Here is a 27,705-nt window from a genome sequence, read left to right as displayed (position 1 = left end):
AAATAAATAAATAAATAAATAAATAAATACATACATGCAAAAATGAAAACATGCAAAATTGCAAACAAAAAAAAATTACAAAACAAACAAACAAATAAATACATACACAAATGCATAAATAAATCAATCATAATAAATAAAAAATGATGAATGAATGAATAAATAAATAAATAAATGGATGGACGGATGAAAAAATAAATAAATCAACAAATAAACAAACAGAATAAATGAATCAACAAACAAACAAACAGAATAAATAAATAAATTAATTAATTAATTAGTGAAAACATGCAAAATTGCAAACCAAAAAATACAAAACAAACAAACAAATAAATACATACGTAAATGCAGAAATCAATCAATCATAATAAATAAATGAATAAATATTTTATAGATAATTAATAGATAAATACATCAAAGGAAGGACGGATCAATGAAAAAATAAATACATCAACAAATGAACAAACAAACAAACAAACAAACAAATAAACAAATAAATAAATAAATAAATGAAAGAATTCTACAGATGATAGAAATTGTCCCTGCCTTGTCTGCTCAGTAAGAAATAGAATGGCACTCTATTCGATTTGATCCAAATATTGACTATCAGCCTTACCTCAAACACTAGCGTCTCATTGGTTGGTCCCGCGGCGTACAGGCTCTCAGGTTTACTGAAGGAGCGCTGGTAGCTGAACGTGGCTCCTCCAAAGTAAAACTTGCCCGGCCAGTCCACCGTCCAGTCTCCCGTCAGGTAGTATTTCCTCTTCGGGGAACGCACCGCCAGATAGCTGGTCGACACCGCCATCTCTTCCACGCGAATGCTGCGGGCACCCGCCGGGATGGTTACCATGGAGTAGTACTCTGGGTAAAAAAGAAACATTTGTGGGATTACACCTGTGATGCTTTTTGTCTTGACATTTGAGAGTTTTGAAAGGGGCTTAGAAACTAAATGTATTATATAATAATAATAATAATAATAATAATAATAATAATAATAATAATAATAATAATAATAATAATAACAATAATCATCATCATCATCATAACCATAATTATTATTCTTATTGATAGAGTGTTTTATACATAATAATAATAATAATAATAATAATAATAATAATAATAATAATAATAATAATTATTATTATTATTATTATTACCATTACTAATTACTATTAGTATTACTATGATGATGATTATTATTATTATTATTATTATTATTATTATTATAAATAATAATATTATTTTGCAAAATGTATTCATCAATTCATTAATGATAATAATAATAATACACATAATAATATTATTATTAATAATAATAATAATAATTATTATTATTATTATTATTATTACCCTTACTATTATTTTATTATTATTATTATTATTATTATTATTATTATTATTATTATTATTATTATTATTATTATTACCCTTACTATTATTATTTATTATTATTATTATTATTATTATTATTATTATTATTATTATTGCTATTACTATTACTATTACTATTACTTATTATGATGATGATGATGATGATTATTATTATTATTATTGTTATTAGTATTATTATTATTACTATTACTATATACTATTATTATTATTATTATTATTATTATTATTATTATTATTATTATTATTATTATTATTATTATTTGGAGGCAAAAAGTTGGAATAACTTACCATTCGCTCTGTGCTGCAGTGTGTACATGCCTTTGTAGAATTTGCATGTAGAATTGCTTCCCTTGCAGACGCCGCAAGCATCCGGAGCGGCTTTGGATCCTAAAATCTGGTCGCAACCAACGGCCTGAATACAAAAATATGATTAAAAATGCGTCAAAATCAATGAAGATTGTCAAAAATAGCAAACATGTCAGGGGGGAAAAACATAAGAATTGTACACAAAAGCACCCAAAATGTACCCAAAGAAATTCATGAAATGCACATTCCACCATGACGCCCATGATCCACTGGTGAAAAGGACACTTTGATCCTCTCCTCTTTCATCTGGAACTGCTTCATGGAACGAAGAGGGTGCAGAAAATGATGTCCACGATTTTTGTGTTGTGTCACATTATTTTTATTTATTTTTTCTTCTGCCTTTATAGCAGCTCCTTGATTTTGTTTTTCTACTTCTTCTTTTCCTTTCCTCTTACTTCCATCACTTTGCTCCGGTGAAATGTAAATTTCTTCACTGTGAGACTAATAAAGGCTAATCCAATGCAATCCATTCCCATACAAATGATGAAAAAAAAAAAAATAACGAATTGTCAAAATTGTCTCGAATCACTACAGTATAATAAAAAATAATCCGAGAAAAAAAACAACAATTTATATATAAGTGACTGTAAATATCAGAATTAAAAAAAAGAAAAAAACAGTAAAAATCAAATATTGCAATTTCAGAAGTCAAAATAGTTACATTATGAAAAATGTCAATTGAATAAATAAATGAATAAATAAATAAATAAATAAATAAATACATGTGCAATCAGGCCCAGATAAAAACAGTGAAAAGTTTCAAAAAAAATATTTCTCATAAATACAAAACTTTAATCGATTGCAAACATGTATGCTTTCCTCTTCAGAACTATTTGAATCATATTCATAACTGGATGAGTAACAAGAAAGCATCTCCGAATCTGAAGCCATTGTTTTGATTCTCCAGCAAGGCAAGACGTCTTGGAGTGACACGACGAACAAGGGGGCGGGACCTTGTGAAACTGGCCACTTCCGGTTTCATTTTGAAGTAGTAGTTTTTGGACACTTTAAGTCATTTTTATTCTGGTTTTGCATTTGACTAAAAATATCAGCCTGCGTGTTTTGGGTATTTTAGATCCTATAAAACACAGGTGTCAAAGTCAAGGCCCGCGGGCCAAATCCGGTCCGCCACATCATTTTTTTCGGCCCTCGAAAGCAAATCAAACTTGTTAAATTCCATGATGATTGCTAAAATCTGAGCCAAAATTTCATATTTTTGGATGTCAACCACAATAAAAGTCATTATTCTTGACTTCAGATTTTAAAACGAGTTATTCATTAATTTGCTGTGTGCTCTATATGTAATATTTGAAGGGATTTAAAAATTCTAATGGGTTCCCCAAATTCATAACGGCCCTCGAGAGGAAACCATAACTACAATGTGGCCCGCGGCAAAAAATGACTTTGACACCCATGCTATAAAACATTTTTTCTGATGTCAGTTACGAAACAAAAAAAAATGGTGTCGGTTGTCCTTTAAATGCATTCCAAGAAAAAAAAAAAATGAATGAAAATGAAACCGACACCGAGCTTTCGACCCGTTCTCGTATTCAAATTTCAAATCCAATCACCCCCCCCAATAAAAACCTGGCCACAGAAACTGACACACAGCTGTAATTATTTACTGCAACAATGCTAATTCACATACGCCTCCTCCAAATTTGGGAGATCGCATTGCCGCATAACGTTCAAACGCTGTCTATAAATACGCTAAACTTCACATGCGATTCAAGTTGGCGGCCATTTTAAAGCCGATCGACCAAAAGCAACAACAGCGCCCGTGGAAACGGGACAAAATAAAGTGTCAACGCGTCGGTTTGGGTTGAACCGCAAGACAATTGGGTTTAAGATGATGGTCGGATTTTCATAGGATTGTTTGGAAATGCGCTCTTGACGGCTGCTGAAAGGTGACACTTGAGGTTTACCCAAGTTGCTGAAAGACGATGTTATGCTTCAAGCAGGACGAAAGGGATTGAACGGCGGCCATTTTGTGGACTGGCCTGCTGCTATTGAGTGTTCTTTTTTTTCTTGTTTTTCCTCAAGAGAATCATGATACAGTGATACCTTGGCTTACAAACTTAATTGGTTCCCAGACAGAGTGTGTAGGGCGAAAAGTGTGTATCCCAAAAAAATAATTTCCCATAGGAAACCATTAAAATGAGAATAATCCGTTACCAGGTACCTATAAAACATACTTTTCTACTTTCTAATTTTCTAAGCCTTAGAACTAAACAAAATATACCTTATTTTATGTATAAAAATGTGCTATGGTATTATAATTAAAGAAATAAACTGTACAGTATAATAAAGTCGTTTTATTGACCTTTGTGATGGTCGTTGATGGCTTGATGCAATGGAGAGGCCGGTTTCATCAGCATTAAACACTTGATGAGGAACGTAACCTTCTTCTTTCACCATCTTGAGGAATGATCCCTTGTAGCTGCTTTCTCTGCAATCATTTTACCTTGTTCCTAATCAACTGTGTTCTGTTGAGCTGGGTTGATAGCTTTTTGTATCATATCTTGATGCCTCAAAATGACCCGGAAGAACTTCTTTAATCAATTGCAAACATTTATGCTTTCCTCTTCAGAACTATTTGAATCATATTCATAACAAACCAAATATCCAATGGATGAGTAACAAGAAAGCATCTTCTCCGAATCTGAAACCATTGTTTTGATTCTCGAGCAAGGCAAGACCAAGGTCTTGGCGTGACGTCACAAACTGGGGGCGGCACTTTCTGAAAAATCAATTTTTTGCAGATTCATTTTTATTGGTGTTTTGCATTTAACTAAAAATATCAGCCTGCGTGTTTTGGGTATTTTAGATGCTATAAAACGTTTTTCTGATGTCAGTTGGGAAACAAAAATGTGATGTCGGTTGTCCTTTAAGGCTCATATAAGTATGTTTAAGGTTTATATAAGTATGTTTAAGGCGTGTATAAGTAACCTGTATTGGTTTGTACTGAAAAATAAACATTTAATAAAATATATGCTCTATAAAGGTATGTAAAACTGGAAAGAATACTACATATGTTACCACAAAAATGTTCGTATGTATCGTTGTTCGTAACTCAAATGTTCATAAGTAGGGGAGCGTCTGTATATTGCTGTATTTTCAAAGGTCATCATAGCATTCGGAATCATTGGTAGAATTTTTTATACCTCACACACGCCGTCGATGCAAACATCGCCTCCGTGGTCGGAGCAGGAGGTGCCGTCTTTGACCTTGCTGGACATAGCGAAGAAGAAGTCAAAGTCCACGGCTGTGCAGTACAATTTACAGACGTCTTCATCTGCAGAAATGATACAATTAAAATCACTCGATGAGAATGGAAAACACTCAAGCCAAATAAACATTGAGTGTGTGTGTGTGTGTGTGTGTGTGTGTGTGTGTGTGTGTGTGTGTGTGTGTGTGTGTGTGTGTGTGTGTGTGTGTGTGTGTGTGTGTGTGTGTGTGTGTGTGTGTGTGTGTATGGCTATTTTTGTGAGGACCACTATGCTTCTATACCATACATAGTGAGGACATTTTGGAACCAAAGTTGAGTGAAAAATTGTCAAAATAATAATAATTATAATAATAATAATAATAATAATAATACATTTGATTCATAACTCTCCAAGGTCACTTTACAGTCACAGGATGTGTGGCAGCCACACGAGCCAGCGTTCACTCAACCCAGAGTGACTCAAATAGATAGAAAGCTAGCTAGCTAAGAGATAGCTAATGACAATAATAATAATAATAATAATAATAATAATAATAATAATAATAATGAAAATAATTAGAAATAATAATAATAATAATAATAATAATAATTAGGAATAATAATATTATTAATAATAATAATAATAATAATAATACATTGCATTGATAAGCACCTTTCAAAACTCTCAAGGTCACTTTATTTATTATAATAATAATTAGGAATAATAATAATAATAATAATAATACTGCTACTACTACTACTACTACTACTACTACTACTACTACTACTACTACTAATAATAATAATAATAATAATAATAAATAATACATTTGATTTCTAAGCGCCTTTCAAAACTCGCAAGGTCACTTTACAGTCACAGGACAAGCCTTTCTATGGGTGAGCAGCGGCAGTCACACGCGCCAGTATTCACCCAACTCTCAAACAGACCGAAAGCTCACTAGATAGCTATTAGATAACCAGCTAGAGCTCTGGCTAGCTAGAGATAGCACTAATAGATAGCTAATAGATTGATAGCTAGAACTAGAGCTAATAGTTTATGTCGGTCAATTAGTTTATATTTTTTTTTATTTTGGCGAATATGTTACTCAAAACTGGTTTAGTGTGTTCAGAACTGAGGCAAAGGTCATCCAAATATGGATTTGATCTACATACAGTAGAGTTTATGTATCTGCGTGAGATTAGCGATGCTACAATTTCAAGTGAGGTTTTTCAGGGGATTTCTCCCCATGGCTTGAGGCAGAGTCTTTTCGACAAGTCTCAGCAGATGGCGGCGAAGGTGACTTTACAATCTTCCTCCCTCCGTAACCTCCTATTCATCAAGAGCTTAAACAGAACCGGGACGGCGGCCAAACAGATCGCTGTCCTTCACCGCACGACGCCCCCCCCCCCCCCACCCCCTTTTTCCCTTTTCCTTCCCTCTCTCCGATTTCCAATCTTTTCCCAGTGTGTCAAAGGCTTACAAGTGGCTGCACGCCTTCCGTCGAAGGTGGCAAAAGTTCTCACGTTTCAGATACTTGTTACAAGAAGAAAACAGGGGAGGGGAATTACAGCTTCAATCGGTTTGATTGAGGAACAGTTAGAAGTACAGTGATACCTTGGCTTACTAACTTAATTGGTTCCCATACAGAGTGTTTAAGGCGAAAAGTGTGTATCCCAAAAATTAATTTCCCATAGGAAACCATTAAAATGAGAATAATCCGTTCCCAGGTCCCCGTAAAAGATATTTTTTTAATTTTACATTTTTTTAAGCCTTAAAACTACACAAAATATACCTTATTTATGTATAATAAATGTGATATGGTATTATAATGTGGCATTTTTGTGTTTATTATGTTTGTTCAAGTCATTATAAGTGCCTCGTACGTTGGGTCCGAGAGGACAGTAATTTGTGCTGTATGTCATGCACATTAGCATTTGACAATAATGACAATAAACTGACTTTGATAATTAAAGAAATAAACTGTCCTGTATAATAAAGTCATTTTATTTACCTTTGTGATGGTCATTGATGGCTTGATGGAATAGAGTGGCCGGTTTTATTCTTTCACCTTCTTTCACCATCTTGAGGAATGATCCCATGTCGGTGCTTTCTCTGCCATAATTTTACCTAGTTCCTCATCAATTGTGTTCTGTTTAGCTGGGTTTATAGCTTTTTGCATCAAGTGTACAGATGGCTTGTGTGGGTTATTTGTGGATCCTGATTGACCTTGCAGTCTCCACTCTGCCTTTGAAATGTCAAAGTTGAAAAGAGTCCAAATGTCACTGTTTTCTATACATTTTGTCACTCTCTCTCTGTCGTCTGCCTGTCTCTTTAATGTTTAAATCCCCCCACCCTCCTTACTGCTGCGTTCTTGACCAATCACGTGGCTTTAACCGAAGACTGGGGGCGGGGAATAGAGGACAAAAACAGTCAGCTGCCATTTTCTTGTTAGAACGGGCTCAATCGCGAACGACACATCACTCATTGAGGCAGCACCATGTACGAAAAAAGTTCGTATGCCAAGGTAAAGTTTGTATGCCAAGGTGAAATTTTCATACATTTAACATTCGTAAACCGAAAAGTTCGTAAGCCGAGGGGTTCATAAACCGAGGTATTACTGTATCCTTTTTTGAATGTCTTGTGTGAAATTACAGTCTGTTAAATAAATACCCAACTAGAGAACTAATGCCAGGAAGGGAAAAAAATGATGCTAGGACATCACTGGCTGCCATATTTATCGCATCAAGTGATCCTCCGCTCAAAGTATTTTGGGCCGCAGTCAATGGAGCTTTCGGCGCAGCAAAAAAAAAATAAAAATAAAATCTCATTAAAGGGATTTGGGCTGGAATACGGAAGATCAAGTGAATTAAAAGCAGACAAAGCTCATCGGCAGCGATACGTGCTCCTTTGTGTGTTTAAGTCGAGCCGCGCCGGCCAATCGGATTGTGGCTCTTCGCGCTTTATGTGGAAAATATTCCCATGGATTCAATTACGGGGAACTAATTAAGAAAGTGCTTAACGTTGGACAGGCCAACCGTGACGGGGTTGAATACACTCTACTAGCTCTGGGCAAATTGAGTTTGTGCTAAAACCTGGACGATTTTTCTTTTGAAGCAATTTCAGTGATTTGAAATGTTTTATTTATGTTTTTATGTTTTTATTTTCTATGTTTTTATTTTCTATGTTTTTATGTTTTCATAGTTTTTATGTTTTTATGTTTTTATTTATTTATTTTATGTATTCATCCATTCATTCATTCATTCAAGTATTCATGTCTTCATGTATTCATTTATTCATGTATTCATTTATTCATGTATTCGTTTCACATTTTCCCCTTCTTTGTAATTTGATGTTTATTTTACATTATATCGCTGTGAACTTATAAAACCTCAGACTTTTATTTGGCTATTTATTTATTTATGCATTTATGTATTTATTTATTTATGTATTTATTTATTCATTCGTGTATGTATTTATTTATTTATTTATGTATTCATTTATTTTAGTTGTTGGTTTTTTATGTATTTATTTATCTAATGTTTATTTATTTATTTATTTATTTTAGTTGCTGGGTTTTTATTTTTTTATTATTTTATTATTATTATTTATTAGGTATTTATTTTTTATCCGTTATGTCTTCAATTCTTCATTCATTCATTTATTCATTTATTTATTTATTTATTTATTTCAAGCATTCTTTCCCTTCCTTTATATTTTTTTGTTTGTTTGTTTATTTAACATTGTCAACAAATCACTTTTTTTACAAAGAATAAATTAGCACCATTGTAATATTTGCAACACTTTGACTGGCCTGTCTTTGGGAAAAGGTAAAATCTACACCCCCCTAAAATAATAATAATAATAATAATAATAATAATAATAATAATAATAATAATAATAATAATAAAATGTTATGTTGAATGTACTCTTTCTTTTCATTAATTTTTGTTGTCCAATGGTTGCACAAAATAATATATATTTATTTATTTAATAATATATTTGTTAAGTCGAAATATAGATGACTTTTAATTTTTTTTAAAAAGCACTTGAAGCAAAGGATTCCATTTCATGCAACCGATTTCTGCAATAAATGTTACCGTCCACTTTGGTGTACGGCTTCCACTTGTAGTACCAGCCCCTGAAGGGTTTGCTGTTGTGCTCGGCACACTGCTGCGTCCGGAAGTCCACGCTGTTGATGGGGCACGGGCGAGTGTTGCACAGCTGGTTATGGCGGCCGGGTCCGTAGCAGAACTTGCCGTTATGCTGCGGCCTGGTAGTAACACAATGGTCATCATTGTCAAACATGGTTTGAATTTGCATGAAAACTGTTACAACTAGTTATATGTATACACATCCTAAAAACATCCCATGTTATTTCATTTCTACTTATTCTTATCAGTTACTAAGTTCATATATGTATGTAGTTTAGTTATTTGTATATGTTAGTATACATGTACTTAGCTTATGTCCTTAGTATACAAACCTTAAAGGACAACCGACAACACTTTTTTGTTTCCTCACTGACATCGGAAAAACGTTTTATGGCATCTAAAATACCCAAAACACACAGTATAAAATGTTTAGTAAAATGCAAAACACCAATAAAAATGACTTAAAGTGTGCTGAAACTGCAAAAAAATGAAACTGAAAGTAGGCAGTTTCAGAAGGTCCCACCCCCTTGTTTGTGCTGTCACCCCAAGACGTCTTGCCTTGCTGGAGAATCAAAACAATGGCTTCAGATTCGGAGAAGATGCTTTCTTGTTACTCATCCAGTTATGAATATGATTCAAATAGTTCTGAAGAGGAAAGCATACATGTTTGCAATCGATTAAAGAATTTATTCCGTGCCATTTTGAGGCAACATTGAGGGGAAATGTCTCAACGAAAAAGAGGCACAAAATGGCGACCTCCTGTGGCCACCTCCGTTTCCACAGGCTGATAAATTCCTTATATGGAGCTTGGACGCCCTCTTCTGGCGGCTTTTGAGTGCAACGCGATGTCCCCAGACCAAACAAGTACAGCAAAATACATTGACGTGATGGAAGGACTGCTACAATGCGTCATTTTTGTCGGTCAGGGGCGTTCCTTTAGTGACGTCACGTACGAACTCGTCACCAACTCAAAAACAAGACTTCCGGAATATTCAGCGCGAGTCTTAAAAGGTAAAATATAGCTATATGCGGTGGAATCTTTGTAAAATACGCTCAGTAGAAGTCATTTCAAGTGATTTTACAAATAATGGACACAACTTGTCCGGAGACGTCGGTTAGCTAGCTTTCTATCCATTTACTTCCGGGTTGAGTGAACGCCGGCGCATGTGGCTGCCGCTGCTCACCCACAGAAAACTTATCCTGTGATTGTAAGGTGACCTTGAGAGTTTTGAAAGGCGCTTATAAATGAAATGTATTATTATTATTATTATTATTATTATTATTATTATTATTATTATTATTATTGCGTTTTGAGCCTCAAGAGCCATAGCGATACATTTTTTGGTTTTCGTGTCATTTTGATAGGACGCGTAAAGCTGACAATTGGAAGCAGCATGTGGGGTGTGAATGACATTGGCGCCAGGAAAATAGATTCAGGCTAATCCATCTGGTTGGGGTCTGATTAGGAAGAGAAAGGATGCTGCCAAATTAATCACTGAGATTAACAGCGGGACAATCACACACAGATGCAAAACACAGTTGAATGAGTTCGCCATGGCACGGTGACTCATTCAGATGAAACTGAGATAAACATTTAAAGGATAACCGACACCTTCGGTCAAGTTGCGTTCGTAATTTGTAAAATCACTTCAAATGACTTCTACTGAGCGTATTTTACAAAGATTCCACCGCAAATAGCTATATTTTACCTTTTAAGACTTGCGCTGAATATTCAGGAAGTCTGGTTTTCGAGTTGATGACGATGCTTGACGTGACGTCACGGAGGGAACGCCCCTGACCCAGAAAGCGACACACAATGCCTTTTGGGTACTTTGGGTCTGAAAACTTTGTGATTATCCGGTTGAGGGCGAAATTAGAAGGAAAAAACATCAATAATGCGATGGTGAATTGTTGTGTGTTGCACCAAAACTACTATTTGATACTAGTTGACACAAATTCCCAGCAGACAAATCAGCCCATTTCCAACGGAGCTTGTGTGCCATCTTTCCTGGGCGCTACATTGGAGTCGAGACGACTCGAATTGATACTGAACGACTTCTTTAATCGATTGCAAACATTTGTGCTTTCCTCTTCAGAACTATTTCAATCATATTCATAACTGGATGAGTAACAAGAAAGCATTTTCTGCCAATCTGAACTCTCTCAAGCCATTGTTTTGATTCTGGAGCAAGGCAGTTTGTGAAGGAGTATCCTGACGTGACGTCACAAACAAGGGGCCAGGACTTTCTGAATCTCCCCAGTTTCGAGCTAATTTGTGGCAGTTTTGGGACACTTTAAGTCATTTTTATTGATGTTTTGTATTTGACTAAAAATATCAGCCTGCGTGTTTTGGGTATTTTAGATGCTATAAAATGTTTTTTGATGTCATTTAGGAAACAAAAAAATGGTGTCGGTTGTCCTTGAAGGTTTTGATTGTTTTGTTTAGGATAATACCCACGCAAAGATGATTGCGACAGATTCCAAAGTGGAATTTTGAAGCTTCTGAATGACCTGGGGGGTCTCTTTCAATGTGTCAATGTGCACTTTTGCGGATCTGGATCATTATGGCGCGCAGTGGTAATTGATCCGAGTTTTGTCCGCAAAGTCATGCAAGCGGGGGAAATACCGCCTGTATTCAGTGTAGTTCCACCCAACATGGCAGAGCTTCCATGCGGTAACATGTTTGAACGAGTACATACGTACACGGCCACTCACTGCAATCGACCTGAACTACCCCAGGAACTGTTTTGAATTGTGGGGGAAAATATCTAAAATTAAAGCTTCAAACACCTTACCTCCATTGTCCCACTGACCCCATAACACTCATAGTTGCAGAAGCTACTGCAAGCCTTTCTGTCTCTACCGCAAGAATGCTAAACGAAGCAGACAGCTAACCGGCTTGCTAAGGGCCTCCTGCGTGGGCCCTTCTTGCTCAGCCGAACGTAGCGTATGCGTAACGTGTATCATATGAGCAGAAAACATCTTTGATCCCCCGGCGGGAGGGATTAGGAGACGTGCAGGGTGCGCCCGTGACTGCCTGGCTGTTAAGCGAGCGCTGATGAGCTCAGTGAAGTGAACGGTCCAAATATTTAAACTGACCTCGTTGTGTGTTTGTAAAGGAGGAGGGCGCCTGGTGAAAACTAGATGATGCACTGTACGTTAGCTTATGAAGATGTAATTGTATATCGATATCGGATATATCGATAGTCCCGGTTATATCGATACTATTTCTATGCACGCACAGAGAAAATTACATGCAAACAGGGTCGGATATATCGATAGTCCCGGTTATATCGATATTTTTTCGGACTCCCTTGAATATCGATATAACGAGACTTTACTGTAATTACATAACTACATAACTATATAGCTATATAACTCAATGTGTATTGCTTTATCTTTCTAGCTATCTCGCTAGCTATGTTGCTAGCTAGTGGTCTGTTTATATATATATATATATATATATATATATATATATATATATATGGCAAGTGGAAACAAATCCAACAGAGATATGGTGCTCCTCAAGCGATCATTAGCGTACTTAACCTTCAACACACCTGCCAACTGTTTCAATTATATATATATATATATATATATATATATATATATATATATATATATATATATATATATATATATATATATATATATAAAGAAAAGACACTGTATGTATTTGCAACCCTAACGCAAGAGAAAAAAAACCAAGAAAGGTGCTATCAGTCAGCCATAAAATGTGTCTTGACTGTTGGTTCGTGTTCAGAAAACCCTCTGCAATTACTTCCAGCATCAATCTATTTATCCCTCACGGTTGTACAACACGGAGTAAATCAGTCGTATAAGCAAGCAGGCATGACTCCTGGAAATTGTCTTGGTAGCTTTCCTTGTAATTTTTTTGAAAATTCAAACCCCAAAACCTGCTAAAGCAAATCATGAATTCTGTCATCAATTGACACCTCCAAAAAAAGTTCCCTGTAGAATTTTCTATGAAGCAAATCGCAAATCTTCCAATTTTTTTGGGCTGACGCTGCCATTGCTGGTTCATCTTTCATTATTTGCATGAATCTTTCAAAGACAAACGAATCTGAAAATAACTGTGTCAAGACTTACAGCAGTGTCTGAAACTCTTCCATCAAGCCATCAACGACCATCACAAAGGTAAATAAAACCACTATATTATACAGTACGGTTTATTTCTTTAATTATCATACCATAGCCCATTTATTAGACATAAAATAAGGTGTATTTTGTGTAGTTTTAAGGCTTAGAAAATTTGAAAATTATGTTTTATGGGGACCTGGGAACGCATTATTCTACTTTTAATGGTTTCCTATGGGAAATTAATTTTTGGGATACACATTTTTCATCTTACACACTCTGTCTGGGAACCAATTAAGTTAGTAAATTCAGTTAAGTTAGTAATTTCCAAACCGAATGAAGATTTCGAAATCAGAATAATTTATTCTGATTTTGAAATCTTCGTTCAAACGTTTGATTTGAAAAAAAAAAAAAACGTTCATTATTTATTTTATTTTTTTCTTGAAGAAGTTGTCGGCCACCCGGGTGGAGACGTTTTGTAAGTTGAACGCCTGACGGGCGTCCGGGCAAACACTATTTCAAACACTGCTTACAGTGTGGCTAATGCTAAGCTAAAGCCTTTTAGTTTGGCATTGCTTGTGACCGTAATTCGGCGGTGAAATATAACAAAACACACAATTCGGAATAAATCAAGTCTTCCAAAGCTCCAACATCCTTGGATAAAAGCAAACCGTGCGTTATAATAATAATAATCCATTTCATTTCTAAGCGCCTTTCAAAACTCTCAAGGTCACTTTACAGTCACATGATAAGTTTTTCTGTGGGTGAGCAGCGGCAGCCACACGCGCCAGCGTTTACTCAACCCGGAAGAAACTCAAATGGATAGAAAGCTAGCTAGCTAATAGATACGTAGACAGCTAGTAGATAGCTAGCTAGATAGCTAATATGTTTTTTTTGTGGGTGAGCAGCGGCAGCCACACGCGCCAGCATTCACTCAACCCGGAAGTAACTCAAAAAGATAGAAAGCTAGACAGCTAATAGATAGCTAGCTAGATAGCTAATATGTTTTTCTGTGGGTGAGCAGCAGCAGGCACACGCGCCAGCGTTCACTCAATGCGGAAGTAACTCAAATAGATAGAAAGCTAGCTAGCTAGCCAAGAGATAGCTAATGACTAGCCAGCTAGATAGCTATCTAGCTAATACCTAGATAGCTAGATAGCCGGCGAGGGAGCTAGATAGCAAATAGCTAGCAAGCAAGATGGCTAGCTCGATAGCTCGATAAATAAATCAAGAAATATTCACACTAAATGCTAATTTCATACCATCGGCCTCCTGATTTAATCGCCAGCAAGTGCTCTCACGAGCCTTGCGTTTTTTGTTGATTTTGTGTTGTTTATGCGTTTTCTTTTTTCACGAATTTATTCGGGAATTCAAAAAAATGACGAATTAGTTAAGGTTGTGTTTTTTTATTCTTGCTTGGGTGCCGATAAAGCGCTGGCCAGACCTCTGGCAATGTTTTTTTTTCCTTTCCACAAGGGAGCAGCATTTCCCTTTTGTCCATGTTAGCGCTGTGTTCCAGCTTTAGCTGTTGTTAAAGTGCTATATAAACCGATATGTATGTATAGACAGCTAGCTATTAGCTATCTTGCTGGCTACCTAGCTAGCTAGCTATTTGCTGTCTATTAGCTATTTGGCTGGCTGTCCATCTGGCTACCTGGCTAACTATCTAGCTAGCTAGCTATTAGCTATCTATTAGCCAGCTGGTTAACTTGCTATCTATTTGAGTTACTTCCGGGTTCAGTAAATGCTGGCGCATGTGGCTGCCGCTGCTCACCCACAGAAAAAAAAAATTATCCCGTGACTGTAAAGTGACCTTGAGAGTTTTGAAAGGCGCTTATAAATGAAATGTATTATTATTATTATTATTATTATTATTATTATTATTATTATTATTATTATTATTATTATTATTATTATTATTATTATTATTATCATGTGGAAATACGGATTGCTTTTTCAGCATTTTTGGCTACAACATTCAAAATGACTGCTTCCCCCCGACTGAGTGACCTAAGAGGGACTCAGAAATGTTGGGCATTGTGGGATGTGCGGCATTACGTTTGAGCAGCCATGCGGGACCTTGGCATCTCTCGGCACAAAAAAAAAGCGTAATTTTGAAGAGGTTTTTGGCCTCACCCTGTGTCTGGAGCGTGGGGAGAGATTGCCTTGCTGTCTGGACTGTCAGCTGACTCGAAATATGTGTGAGTGGGCATGTACGAGTGTGTGTGTGTGTTCTGACAGCTACCTGGAAACCCCTACATTTAGGTGTTCCCAAAAAAAGGATGAAAAGAAATACAGTGATACCTTGGCTTACGAACTTAATTGGTTCCCAGACAGAGTGTGTAAGGCGAAAAGTGTGTATCCCAAAAAATAATTTCCCATAGGAAACCATTAAAATGAGAATAATCCGTTCCCAGGTCCCCATAAAACATACTTTTCTACTTTCGAAGCCTTAAAACTACACAAAATATACTTTATTTTATGTATAATAAATGTGCTATGGTAATATAATTAAAGAAATAAACTGTACTGCATAATAGAGTCATTTTATTGACCTTTGTGATGGTCGTTGATGGCTTGATGGAATGGAGTGGCCGCTTTCATCAACATTAAACACTTGATGAGGAAGGGAGCCTTCTTCTTTCACCATTTTGAGGAATGATCCCTTGTAGGTGCTTTCTCTGCGATCATTTTACTTAGTTCCTCATCAATTGTGTTCTGTGTACAGATGGCTTGTGCGGGTTGTTTGTGGAGCCTAATTGATGGGATATTTTAGCCTTGCAGTCTCCACTCTGCCTTTGAACTATCAAAGTTGAAATGAGTCCAAATGTCACTGTCTGCTATCCATGTTGTCACTCTCTGTCGTCTGCCTGTCTCTTTAATGTTTAAACCACCTCCCCTCACTGCTGCGTTCTTGACCAATCATGTGTCTTTAACCGACGACTAGGGGGTGGGGAATAGAGGACCAAAACAAGCCGGCTGCCATTTTCTTTTAGGAGAACGGGCTTGTTCGCGAACGACTCATCACTCATTGTGCCAGCTCCGTGTGTATTGCAAGGTAAAATTTTCATAAATTTAACGTTCGTAAACCGAAAGGTTCGTAAGCCAAAAGGTTTCGTAAACCGAGGTTTCACACTAAACAAATACAATTAAAAGCTTTTGCCAGAGCACGTTTCCAAGGGTGACAAATATCCCTTTCTGTAGTGTATCCGTGTGTGGGCGTGCTTACCGCGGACTAGTGCAGGAGCGCTCTCTGTACATGACGCCACCTCCGCACGTCCTTGAACATTCCGACCATTGGGACCATGGCGACCATTGGCCGTGGATCGCCTTGGGGCCGTGCTCCCCATATTTCACACACTGGCCACGCCAACACCACTGACAAAAGACAAGACAAATCAGTCAATTTTTTATTCCCATGATGTCTCCATTTTGTCTGTGTATAAAAACAAAATTGGGATATCATGGGGTGTAAATTAAATTTCCCATCACAGCATTATAATGAATTAAATACAGTAAAGTCTCGTTATATCGATATTCAAGGGAGTCCGAAAAAATATCGATATAACCGGGACTATCGATATATCCGACCCTGTTTGCATGTAATTTTCTCCGTGCGTGCATAGAAATAGTATCGATATAACCGGGACTATCGATATATCTGATATTGATATAACGAGACTTTACTGTATTCCAATTTCAGAAGTCAAAATAGTTACATTATGAAAAAATTCATTGTAATAAATAAATAAATAAATATTTGTGCAATCAGGCCCAGATAAAAACAGTGAAAAGTTTATAGAGCACATCTATTCACCATGTCAGGGCCGCAGCTGGTGCCTTCAGCGGCAGGCATGAACTTGGTCTCACATCGGTGGCCCATGCGGTGACACCACAGCGACTTGCAGATGTCCTACCAGATGAGAGACACACAAACGCAACATAGACTCTGGATGCGGTGAAATATAGTTTACCATGACTATTTGACTATTTTTAACAAAAAATGTTGCATCCAAGGCGCCGTCGTCCATTAGGAATTACACTGAGTGAAGATTTCTTTTTGACAGTCATGACTGCCTAGCTCTGGGGCCATTGTCCTTTTTTTGCGCCTACAATCGGCAGCATTTTCACAGCTCTGCTTTGTTCAACGGAGAGGTGGGTGCTTTTGGACAGTCTGCGGCTTGGAATTGAAGCGGATTGACGTGGGACAGGAGATGTGAGACAATCTCTTTTGGTCAATGGATGCTACAGCTTCATGTTTGCTTTCAACATTTAGCTTGTCGCAGATGTGCACATTTCACCATGACGTCACTGATCCACTGGTGAAAAGGACAATTTGATTCTCTCCTCTTTCATCTTATAGATGAGTATAATAGAATACACTGAGTAGCTAGACAGTTAATAGATAGCCAGCCAGCTGGATAGATAGCTAATAGATAGCCAACCAGCTAGCTAGATAGCTAACAAATAGCAGATAATCAGCCAGCTAGCCTACACATAGCTAATAGATATGTAGCTAGCTGGATAGATAGCTAATAGTAAGGCAGCTAGCGAGCTAGATATCTAATAATAATAATAATAATAATATATTTCATTTATAAGCGCTTTTCAAAACTCAAGGTCATTGTAGTCCTAAAACTCAATAGTCAGTGGTTCCTGGAATGCAAGTGAAAATGACAAAAACCCTGGCACTGGAGTGGACACATTTTTGCACATCGTCTGGCAGTGAATGAAAATCATCTTGTTATTATTATTATTATTATTATTATTATTATTATTATTATTATTATTATAAAGAAAGAACATATACCAAAAAAAAAAAGTTAGTTCTACTTCATTACATACCACCACTGCTGAGTGAGCATCAGCTGCTCCTCAGCCAGCGTCAGAAGGGAGGCTCATTGTCGGGGCCCGTGGTGGACCCCTGCACCATAAGCCCGACAATGAGCCTCCCCTAAGAAAAAAAGCCTGCACGTCAAACCGAATCAGCGCACTTCTTTAATGAAACCGCCTCTAATTATGTGTGTCATCTGAGCCAACAATACAGAAACGGAACGAGAGAGTGAGCACAGAGGGTGAGCCTCGCATCGGGAGACTGGCTGCCGATGCTGGCCGGGACGGAAGGCCCGGGGGTGAATGAGCCTTACAGAAAGAGTTAGGCTTTCAAATCAGGGTTTTGAGCTTGGGTTGTATAGTGATACCTTGGCTTACGAACATAATTGCTTCCCAGACAGAGTATGTAAGGCGAAAAGTGTGTATCCCAAAAAATAATTTCCCATAGGAAACCATTGAAATAAGAATAATCCGTTCCCAGGTCCCCATAAAAGGGATCGCCACAGCCAATCAGAGTCCTCCATCTAACCCGGGTTTGTGCAGCCTCTTCTAAAGGTTTTAAAAACTGATTCGCGCTTCCAATCAGCATCTCAAGCTAAGATAAGGGTTTCAAATTGAGGTTTTCAAAATAGGTTGAGAGTATAAAGTTAGAGTCAAAGTTCAAATCCACATTTTACTTTCAAGCAAGGGTTAGCATCAAAGTCGCTGATGCATCACACAAAAAGCAAATCGTTTTTTATAGTTTTCACCTAGCCGTCCCCCATTGTCAAGAAAGAAACCCTCTTCAAACAGGTCACGATCTCGTCAACACCCCGTGAAACGGCCTCCAATAGCCCCAATGAAGCGGTGTGCGTTAATCCGCTAGCTATAGCATTTGTCTAAGTCTATTTCCCAGCGGTCAGAGACCCTAGGAGCATTTCCATGTGAATAACGGCAAACATAAAGACTTCACCTCGCCCACAGAGCTCGAATGGCGTCGAAGGGCTCTGCCCATTGAGGCAATTCAAAATGGGAGTCAGACACATGGGGTTCCTACGCTGTTTTGGCAAAGATCAGGGCAATTAATAAAGTACCCATTTAGTAGGACATCTCGGACGTTATGAGGACAACAATACTTGGACAAGGTAATCATTATTGGGGTTTTCTAGTGGTATCAAAGACTCGTTGATGTGGGAAGTTCCGGTCCATAAGAGGTCCAGGACTCTTCTGTAGATGTTGTTTTTTTTCAAGCAATGCAAAACAGTGAGGGCAGTGTGGGAAAGACTTGAGGGGAAGTTCAAAAGATTTGTCTCAAGGAATACAAGAGGAGAATACAAGAGGAGAGCCATGACCAGTGGTTCTTAATCTTATTGGAGGTACCGAACCACACCAGTTTCATATGCTCATTCATCGAACCCTTCTTACAATGACTGTGCCCGCTAACTGCAGATTAGACTGAGGGGTAGAACTCTCCGGTAGACGATCCACCGAACCCCTGAGACCGACTAACCGAACGAACCACTAGGGTTCAATCGAACCCAGTTTAAGAACCACTGGTGTAGAATCTTACTCCAGACCCAAATATCATCAAACAGCTTTGAGTCAGTACAGATACAGTGATACCTTGACTTACGAACTTAATTGGTTCCCAGACAGAGTGTGTAAGGTGAAAAGTGTGTATCCCAAAAATTAATTTCCCATAGGAAACCATTATAATGAGAATAAGCCTAATTTTCTAAGCCTTAAAATAACACAAAATATACCTTATTTTATGCAGAACAAATGTGCTACGGTATTATAATTGAAGAAATAAACTGTACAGTATAATAAAGTCGTTTTATTTACCTTTGTGATGGTCATTGATGGCTTGATGGAATGGCCGCTTTCATCAGCATTAAACACTTGATGAAGAACATAGCCTTCTTCTTTCACCATCGTGAGGAATGATCCCTTGTTGGTGTTTTCTCTGCCATAATTTTACCTTGTTCCTCATCAATTGTGTTCTGTTTAGCTGGGTTGATCGCTTTTTGCATCAAGTGTACAGATGGCTTGTGCGGGTTGTTTGTGGAGCCTGATTGATGGGATATTTTAACCTTGCAGTCTACACTCTGCCTTTGGACTATCAAAGTTGAAACTCTCTCATTGTTGTCTGCTGTCTCTGTCAATGTTTAAACCACCTCCCCTCACTGCTGCGTTCTTGACCAATCACGTGGCTTTAACCGAAGACTGGGGGCGGGGAATAGAGGACCAAAACAGTCGGATGCCATTTTGTTGTTAGAAGAACGGGCTCGTTCGCGAAAGACACATCACTCATTGAGGCAGCTCCGTGTATGAAAAACGTTCGTATGCCAAGGTAAAATTGTCGTAAATTTAATGTTCGTAAACTGAAAAGTTCGTAAACCAAGGGGTTCGGAAACCGAGGTATCACTGTATGAGTACTTTACTGATGAGAGGTTGTTGATGAAAAAAAAAACACAAAATCACCATTTTAGATGACGAGTAGAAAAATGACGAGACGTCCACATACGTTGAAAAACATCTTTACGAGCTTACCTTAACAAAGTCAAGGCGGCACAACTTTGCCTTGGAGCCAAATTGCCACTTGCACTGCGTGTCACCATCGTACAGCTGACCAGGAAGCTTCTCTGGATATTTGTATTGACCAATCTGCTTGGGTTCGTCCACCAAACAGGACGCCTGAGTGGTTCTAGGTGGATGGGCCATCGGGCATCACAATTACAATCAACAAAACCATCCAAGCAAATGGTAGAATGGCAATGAAGCATTTACCCAAGGAAGCGGCTGAGGTACTGACGGCTGCAGATGGACCAAGAGAAGACCCCGTTATTACCGGCGAGGGTGGGGGACATAATGTTGCCTTCGGTTTTGCGACAGGGGTTGCCTTCGCCGTCATGTATCATCCCGAAACTGAAGCAAAAAGAAATGAGTGTCAAGATAGGGTTTGACGTTGGGGTTTTAATTCTGGATTTAAATTAGGGTTTCAAGGTAGGGTAGCGATTTTAAATGGAGGTTCCAAGTTAGGGATTCTAGCAGATGAGAGTATTCAAGACAGGGTTCGGTTTAAAAAAAAATGGACGATGTTTCATGTTGTGGTTTCAAGCACATTTTTATAGTTTATATATATGACATTTTCCAGAAAAAAATTGGGTTTCAAATGAAGGTTTTGAACTAATAGAGTGTTAAAGGACAACAACACCATTTTTTGGTTTCCTAACTGACATCAGAAAAACGTTTTATAGCATCTAAAATACCCAAAATACGCAGGCTGATATTTTTTAGTCAAATGCAGAACAACAATAAAAATGACTTAAAGTGTCCAAAAACGACTTTAAATTGAAACCGGAAGTGGCCAGTTTCAGAAGGTCCCGCCGCCTTGTTCGTGACGTCACGCCAGGACGTCTTCGCCTTGCTCTAGAATCAAAACAATGGCTTCAGATTCAGAGAAGATGCTTTCTTGTTACTCATCTAGTTATGAATATGATTCAAATAGTTCTGAAGAGGAAAGCATAAATGTTTGCAATCGATTAAAGAAGTTATTCCGTGTCATTTTGAGGCATCTGGACAGAAATGTAACACCCAGAAAATGCACAAGATGGCACCCAAGCTCCGTTGGAAATGGACTGATTTGTCTGCTGGGAATTTGTGTCAACTAGTATCAAATAGTAGTCTTGGTGCAACACACAAGAATTCACCGTCGCGTTATTTATGGGTTCTCCTTCTAATTTCACCATCAACACGGATCAACACAAAGTTTTCAGACCAAAGTACCCAAAATGCATTGTGTGTCGTTTTCACGGTCAGGGGTGTTCCAGATGTGACGTCACGTCAGGCATTGTCATCAACTCGAAAACAAGACTTCCTGAATATTCCGTGGAATCTTTGTAAAATAGGCTCAGTAGAAATCATTTGAAGTGATTTTACAAATTTTGGACACAACTTGTCCGGCGGTGTCGGTTGTTCTTTAAGTCTCAGTATGAGTTTTAAATTTGGCTTTTGAAGTGAATGGAAAAATATGTCATTTGAAATTGTTTTCAGGTTCTCACCTTCTAATATGTCGAGGAAAATGTTTCTTCAGCTGTCATCTGTACTTCTTTGAAGGTGTCGGACATTTCAATCCTCATCCGAAGAGCTTTGTCAGCGAACTAAAGTTTTGCTGGTAACTCTAACGCTAATGAAGTTATACCAGAGCTAATAAGGCAATCAGACTCAGGGATAGAACATTAGAGGTAATCCAACTGAACAAAAGAGGTAAGCAGATTGGCTAATGCTCCCCCAACCTTAGAGCAAGGACCTATCAGAGCCGAGATCTGGCACTGCCACCTCTGTCCATTAGGGATATGTTTAATGTCGGAGTTACCAGCACAACTTCAGTTCGCTGACGAAGCGCTTCAGTTCAGAGGGAAATGTCCAACACCTTCAAAGAAGTACAGATGATGGCTGAATAAATCTTTTCCTCGATGGACCACTTCTGTACGACTGAGAGCCTCCACAGACCTGCTAATATAGGCATTAAAAAATGAGGGGTAGGATTCCACTCAAGCTCGTCTTGATACCTCGTGAGTATTCGCTATATTTGTTGTATTACAATGTTGCGTTTCTTCCCCAATTTATCTCAGGACTCAACATGCTTTCGTGTATTTTTGACACTGAAGCAGTCGGGTGAAGAGCAGGAGAAAACACGTCCATGGTTTGTGTTGGGCGAGTGCCAGGCAGGCAGGCGAGTTTAACCATATAAACTTAAAAAAAATAGAAAAATAACAAAACAATGTCAATTCAACCAATCAAACTTACATCTCGATGGAAACGCAAACACAAACAGAGCGGCGTCCGCCCCGGGCTATTCTCCCCAGCAGTCGAATTTGGACATAATGTTGGCAGGTCAAAGCGGGCTTTTGTCTATGCGTGTAATGTTTGAGGCCCCTTTTTGGTCGATAACACGGAGGCTTCATCTGCTTCCAGTTTACGATTGCAATTTCTGCCACTTGGTTGTTTCAACGTGGTGACTGTGAGGAACGACGGACATACTTGTGTCCGGATTCGTGAGCGATGGTGAATGCCAGGCCCAGTCCTGTGTCCTCGTTGATGGTGCAGCTTCTGTACTTGCTGCACATGCCGCTAATCGGTGCAAAACCTAAGGGTGGAAGAATAACTCGGAATGAAGACAAAGAAAAAAGGAGGATCAATTTAAAGGGTAGATAACCAACACCATTTGTTTGTTTCCTAACTAACATCAGAAAAACATTTTATATCGTCTAAAATACCCAAAACGTGCAGGCTGATATTTTTAGTCAAATGAAAAACACCAAGAAAAATGACTTAAAGTGTCCCAAAACTGCTTCAAAATGACCTCAGAAAGGTACCGCCCCCTTGTTCGTGACGTCACGCCAGGATACTCCAGACACAAAACAATGGCTTCAGAGAGTTCAGATTCGGAGAAGATGCTTTCTTGTTACTCATCCAGTTATAAATATGATTCAAATAGTTCTGAAGAGGAAAGCATAAATGTTTGCAATCGATTAAAGAAGTCCTTCCGTATCAATTCGAGCCATCAGGACTCCAATGCTCCTAGAAAATGCACAAGGTGGCACACAAGCTCCGTTGGAAATGGGCTGATTTGTCTGCGGGGAATTTGTGTCAACTAGTATCAAATAGTAGTCTTGGTGCAACACACAACGATTCACCATCTCGTTATGTATGTGTTTTTCCTTCTAATTTCGCCATCAACTTGGATCAACATGATGTTTTCAGACCAAACAAAGTACCCAAAATGCATTGTGTGTCGCTTTCTCGGTCAGGGGCGTTCCTGACGTGATGTCACGTCAGGCATCGTCATCAACTCGAAAACAAGACTTCCTGAATATTCAGCATGAGTCTTAAAACGTAAAATATAGCTATATGTGGTGGAATCTTTGTAAAATGCGCTCAGTAGAAGTCATTTGAAGTGATTTTACAAATTATGGACACAACTTGTCCGTTGGTGTCGGTTGTCCTTTAAGATCTGGATAAATTGGTTTTTATGGTGATTGGTGGTCAAAGTTAAACATGCGTGTTCCTCAAGGGGCACTTCTCCATCCACCTTGATGAGTCAGTCGAGACTTTTTAGTTCGATCCAAACCAAAATAACAGGAATGAAAATGTGACTCGGACCGCAGTCTGAACCCAAATGACTTCCAAAGTAGACATGGGAGACTCCCTGTGTAGGACGGTTCAGACTTTCCAGCAATTACCCAAGGTCACTTCATTCGTCAATCCATCCGTCTCTAGGTGGTAAGGCAATAAATAAAACTCAAAAAGGACTAAATCCTGGTCTGGTAGCGACTGAGTGGCACTTGATGCCATGCCAGATTCGTGAAACATCTACCAAGGCCCTATCTTTCCACTCCCATATAAATAATCTGCGTCCTTCCACCTACGCGATATCAATCGTCTTCACCCCTCTATCACCACTGCTATCCTCGTTCAAAGTATTGTCACCTCCCAGTTTGACTATTGCAATTCACTTCTCCTTGGTGTCCCTCAGAAACTTCTCGACAAACTTCAACTCGTCCAGAATTCTTCAGCCCGCATCATCACCAGAACCTCATCCTTTCACCACATCACCCCCGTCCTCCAAGAGCTCCACTGGCTCCCACTCAAAGATAGAATTAACTTTAAAATTCTTCTTTATACATTTCAAGCTATCCATAACCTTGCCCCCACTTACCTATCTGACCTTCTTCAAATTTCTATTCCCTCTCGTTCCGTCAGATCCTCTTCCTCCCTCCACCTCTGTATGACTCCCCTGCCCGTCTCAGCACGATGGGGACAGGGCTTTCAGCTGCTCTGCCCCCAAACTCTGGAACTCACTTCCTCCCAACATTCGTAACATCGATTCTCTTCCCACCTTCAAATGCCATCTCAAAACCCACCTATTTAAAATCACATTTTCCGTGTAGCTCTCTCTCTTGTTTCTATTTATAATTGTATTTTATTTATTGGATTCTATTTGTGATTGTATTTTATTTATTATTATACCAATGCTTGTCTGTGACTGTAAAGTGTCCCTGAGAGCTTTGAAAGGCGCTTAAAATGAAATGTAGTATTATTATTAAGAGAGGTCGTACATTAAATAAAGACGCAAGAAGCACATCAAGTGAGTATAATTTTTTTCCTGTTATTCCTTTTTTTTTTTGCTTAAACCTAATTTGAAACCAACCCTGACTTGAAAGTCTAAACCGAATGGCGAGTTGAATAACTGGAAACCCTAACTGCTGTGATTGGATAGTATCCAATCCAGGGTGTGTACCTTGTCGCCTCACCCAAAGCCAACTGGGAGAGGATCCAGTACAACCACGACCCTAATAAAGAAAAAGTGGAGTGCAAGGAAGGATGGATGGAAACCATTAAACTGTATGTAAAAAAATGTATGTCATTAAAACGGCGAGCACTCGTCAACTCTTGAACATGCGACATTTCAAATTCAAACTTTATAAGTGTGAAGCACGGGTGGGAATCCTCTTTCCGCCTGTCAACAGGGGCGAGTCAGCAACTCGCTTGTGGCAACCAAACCTAACAACCTCATGTTTCCAGACCAGCAGAAAGTGGTCGAGGCCTTCAGGGGTGGAGACAAACCGAAGAACGGAGAACGGGAAGTTGGGCTTGGCTGGTTGCCTTACCCAGAGTGTCGCAGGGCTCGTTCTTCCAGGAGCAGATGTCCAGCCCGGTAAGTAGGATAGCGTGGTCGTGCCGCTTGCCGCTTTTGCCCACCAGACCTGATTGCCACTGACAGAAGCTGTTGAGCGACTGGTCGGCATGATGATTGATGGTCAGTCCAAACTGTTGTTGAGCAGAGATACATGAGTTGAATCTTGAAACAAACTCGCTAGCGCGCTAACTCGCTAGCTAGCTTACTCGCTTACTAGCTATCTAGTTTCCTTTGTTAAATATCCGCCAATATTCACCTTTCCAAATAATTACTACTTCTTCAACATTCTTGGGAAATCACAACTGTCCCATCACCGTTTTTGTTTTTCAACAGGCCCACGAGCTACCTGGTGCCTGCAAGCACCACATTGGTGATCCCTTATTTAAGCCATTCACAGCAGGGTTTGGTCCCGGAGCCTACAATTACTGTATACTGTATAACCAGCCAGTGCACTCACCGGGTCCTGTTCCAGTAGCAATAAGCTAACTACCACAATGTTGATGTCTGTCCCAATGGTGCCGTCTTTGAACAGACTGGAAACCTGAAGGGGGTGGGAAAAAAGAGCACTAAAAGTGGCTGTTAACTCAACAAATGAGCCAACCCTGAAATCAGTTACCACCCTGTGTGTGCTTGGTTGCATGTCGTCACAGCCCAATACACCCAACACAACCATAGATGAAAATCTGGAAAGTCTTTGTCATTCATGCACTGAACGAGTGCTGCATTTGGAAAAATGGTAAGAAGGCACCGGCGCCACTGAAAGCGCTACAAAACTACTTTTTTTTTAATATGTAGGGCAGAGCTTGAGAATGGTACTGTCCCACCATTGGAGGAGAAACGGTTGGCATTCTCAGAATCAGAATTAGAATCAGATCTGGGTCTGACTTTAACATTAAATGACATTCTGTCAATGGCAAAATCCACCAAAGTCGGTGGTCCTATGGTGGGAAGAAAACAAACTACTTGGTCATTTTCCTGCTTTTCTGTCAATCTAGGCCAGGCAGGACTATGAGGGAAAAATAGCTACAGGGGAATAACGGTTGGCATTCTTTGTATCTGATTCTACCTTGAGATTAAATGATGTTCTGTCAAAGGTAAAATTCACCAAAGTCAATGGTCCCATGACGGGAAGAAATATGTTAACAAACTACTTGGTCATTTTCTGTCAATCTAAGCCAGGCAGGACAGTGAATCAGAAGAAATAGCCATGGTCTCAAAAGAACGGATGAGTAAGTGATTCTGACCATGTTCATGACGGTGAGGACATAGGTGGTGACGTTCTCCCGGCCATGTTTCTCCAGCATCTTCCTGTCCGCAACCACCAGGGTTTCCACGTTCAGTCCTCCAACTTGGTTGGAGTCAATCGGGGACCGCCTGGGCCTTCCTGGACCCTCGTCGTCGTTCATTTCATACTCATCTGGCATCAGGAAAGGATCCTCGGTGGGAGGCTTGGGAGTATCTATGGATATGAGAAGTATTGTGGTCCAATCAGCCACAAGATTATTTGTAGTTGTCCATTTTTGTTTTTATTCTACACAAAGTGCACTGCAGCATTATTGTCTTCCCTTTTTAGGGATAATTTATGTATAATGGCAAGACAGAAACATCATGCTTGGCTATACACAATGGTACTTAAACAACATTTACAAGTAGAAGGAAATGAAGTTCCCTTACATACATTGCTTGCGGCGCCCACAGAAATGCTGCCTTTCTGTGTGCCCGTTTTGGTCATCCTGGTCTTGAGGATGGTGCTGGTGTAGGTTTTGGTCATGGTGTTGTGTAGGTGTTCCGAGTCTCGACATCTCGCTGTTTGGTTGGTGGATCACATGTTCGATGGAGCGTTTGTAGACGACGTGCGGCTGGTGACCTTCAGGTACACTGTAGTTATGACGTTGGGCCAGATGATGAGGCAGGGGCGAGATCAAGTACTCGTGCTCAGACACGCGAATCAGACCTGACTGGGAGACAGATA

The 27,705-nt window shown here is 38.9% G+C and overlaps 1 protein-coding gene across 3 annotated transcripts in view; it reads right to left on the bottom strand.

The window, feature by feature from the left end:
- The window catches only part of adamts18 (ADAM metallopeptidase with thrombospondin type 1 motif, 18), a 66,731-nt gene that overhangs the window by 22,498 nt on the left and 16,528 nt on the right, over window positions 1-27,705 (bottom strand). For 2 of the 3 annotated variants that reach the window (XM_088991489.1, XM_088991490.1), the window contains 13 exons: window positions 27,412-27,691; window positions 26,978-27,192; window positions 26,191-26,274; window positions 25,705-25,864; window positions 23,075-23,180; window positions 20,819-20,956; window positions 20,582-20,735; window positions 17,034-17,129; window positions 16,446-16,594; window positions 9,065-9,237; window positions 4,923-5,053; window positions 1,681-1,804; window positions 617-861 (listed from right to left, as the gene is read on the bottom strand). In XM_088991489.1, the coding sequence (XP_088847615.1) occupies window positions 617-861; window positions 1,681-1,804; window positions 4,923-5,053; window positions 9,065-9,237; window positions 16,446-16,594; window positions 17,034-17,129; window positions 20,582-20,735; window positions 20,819-20,956; window positions 23,075-23,180; window positions 25,705-25,864; window positions 26,191-26,274; window positions 26,978-27,192; window positions 27,412-27,691 (2,055 nt within the window). Of the gene's footprint in view, window positions 1-616; window positions 862-1,680; window positions 1,805-4,922; window positions 5,054-9,064; window positions 9,238-16,445; window positions 16,595-17,033; window positions 17,130-20,581; window positions 20,736-20,818; window positions 20,957-23,074; window positions 23,181-25,704; window positions 25,865-26,190; window positions 26,275-26,977; window positions 27,193-27,407; window positions 27,692-27,705 lie in introns of those variants that run through there. The other variant, XM_088991491.1, reaches the window with a different exon arrangement.

Source organism: Hippocampus bargibanti, linkage group LG03 (genome assembly GCF_051943395.1).
Source record: "Hippocampus bargibanti isolate YZ-2025 linkage group LG03, ASM5194339v1, whole genome shotgun sequence".
Taxonomy (NCBI): domain Eukaryota; kingdom Metazoa; phylum Chordata; class Actinopteri; order Syngnathiformes; family Syngnathidae; genus Hippocampus; species Hippocampus bargibanti.
The sequence above is the reverse complement of the archived record's forward strand: the minus strand, read 5'-3'. Positions and strand labels throughout refer to the sequence as shown.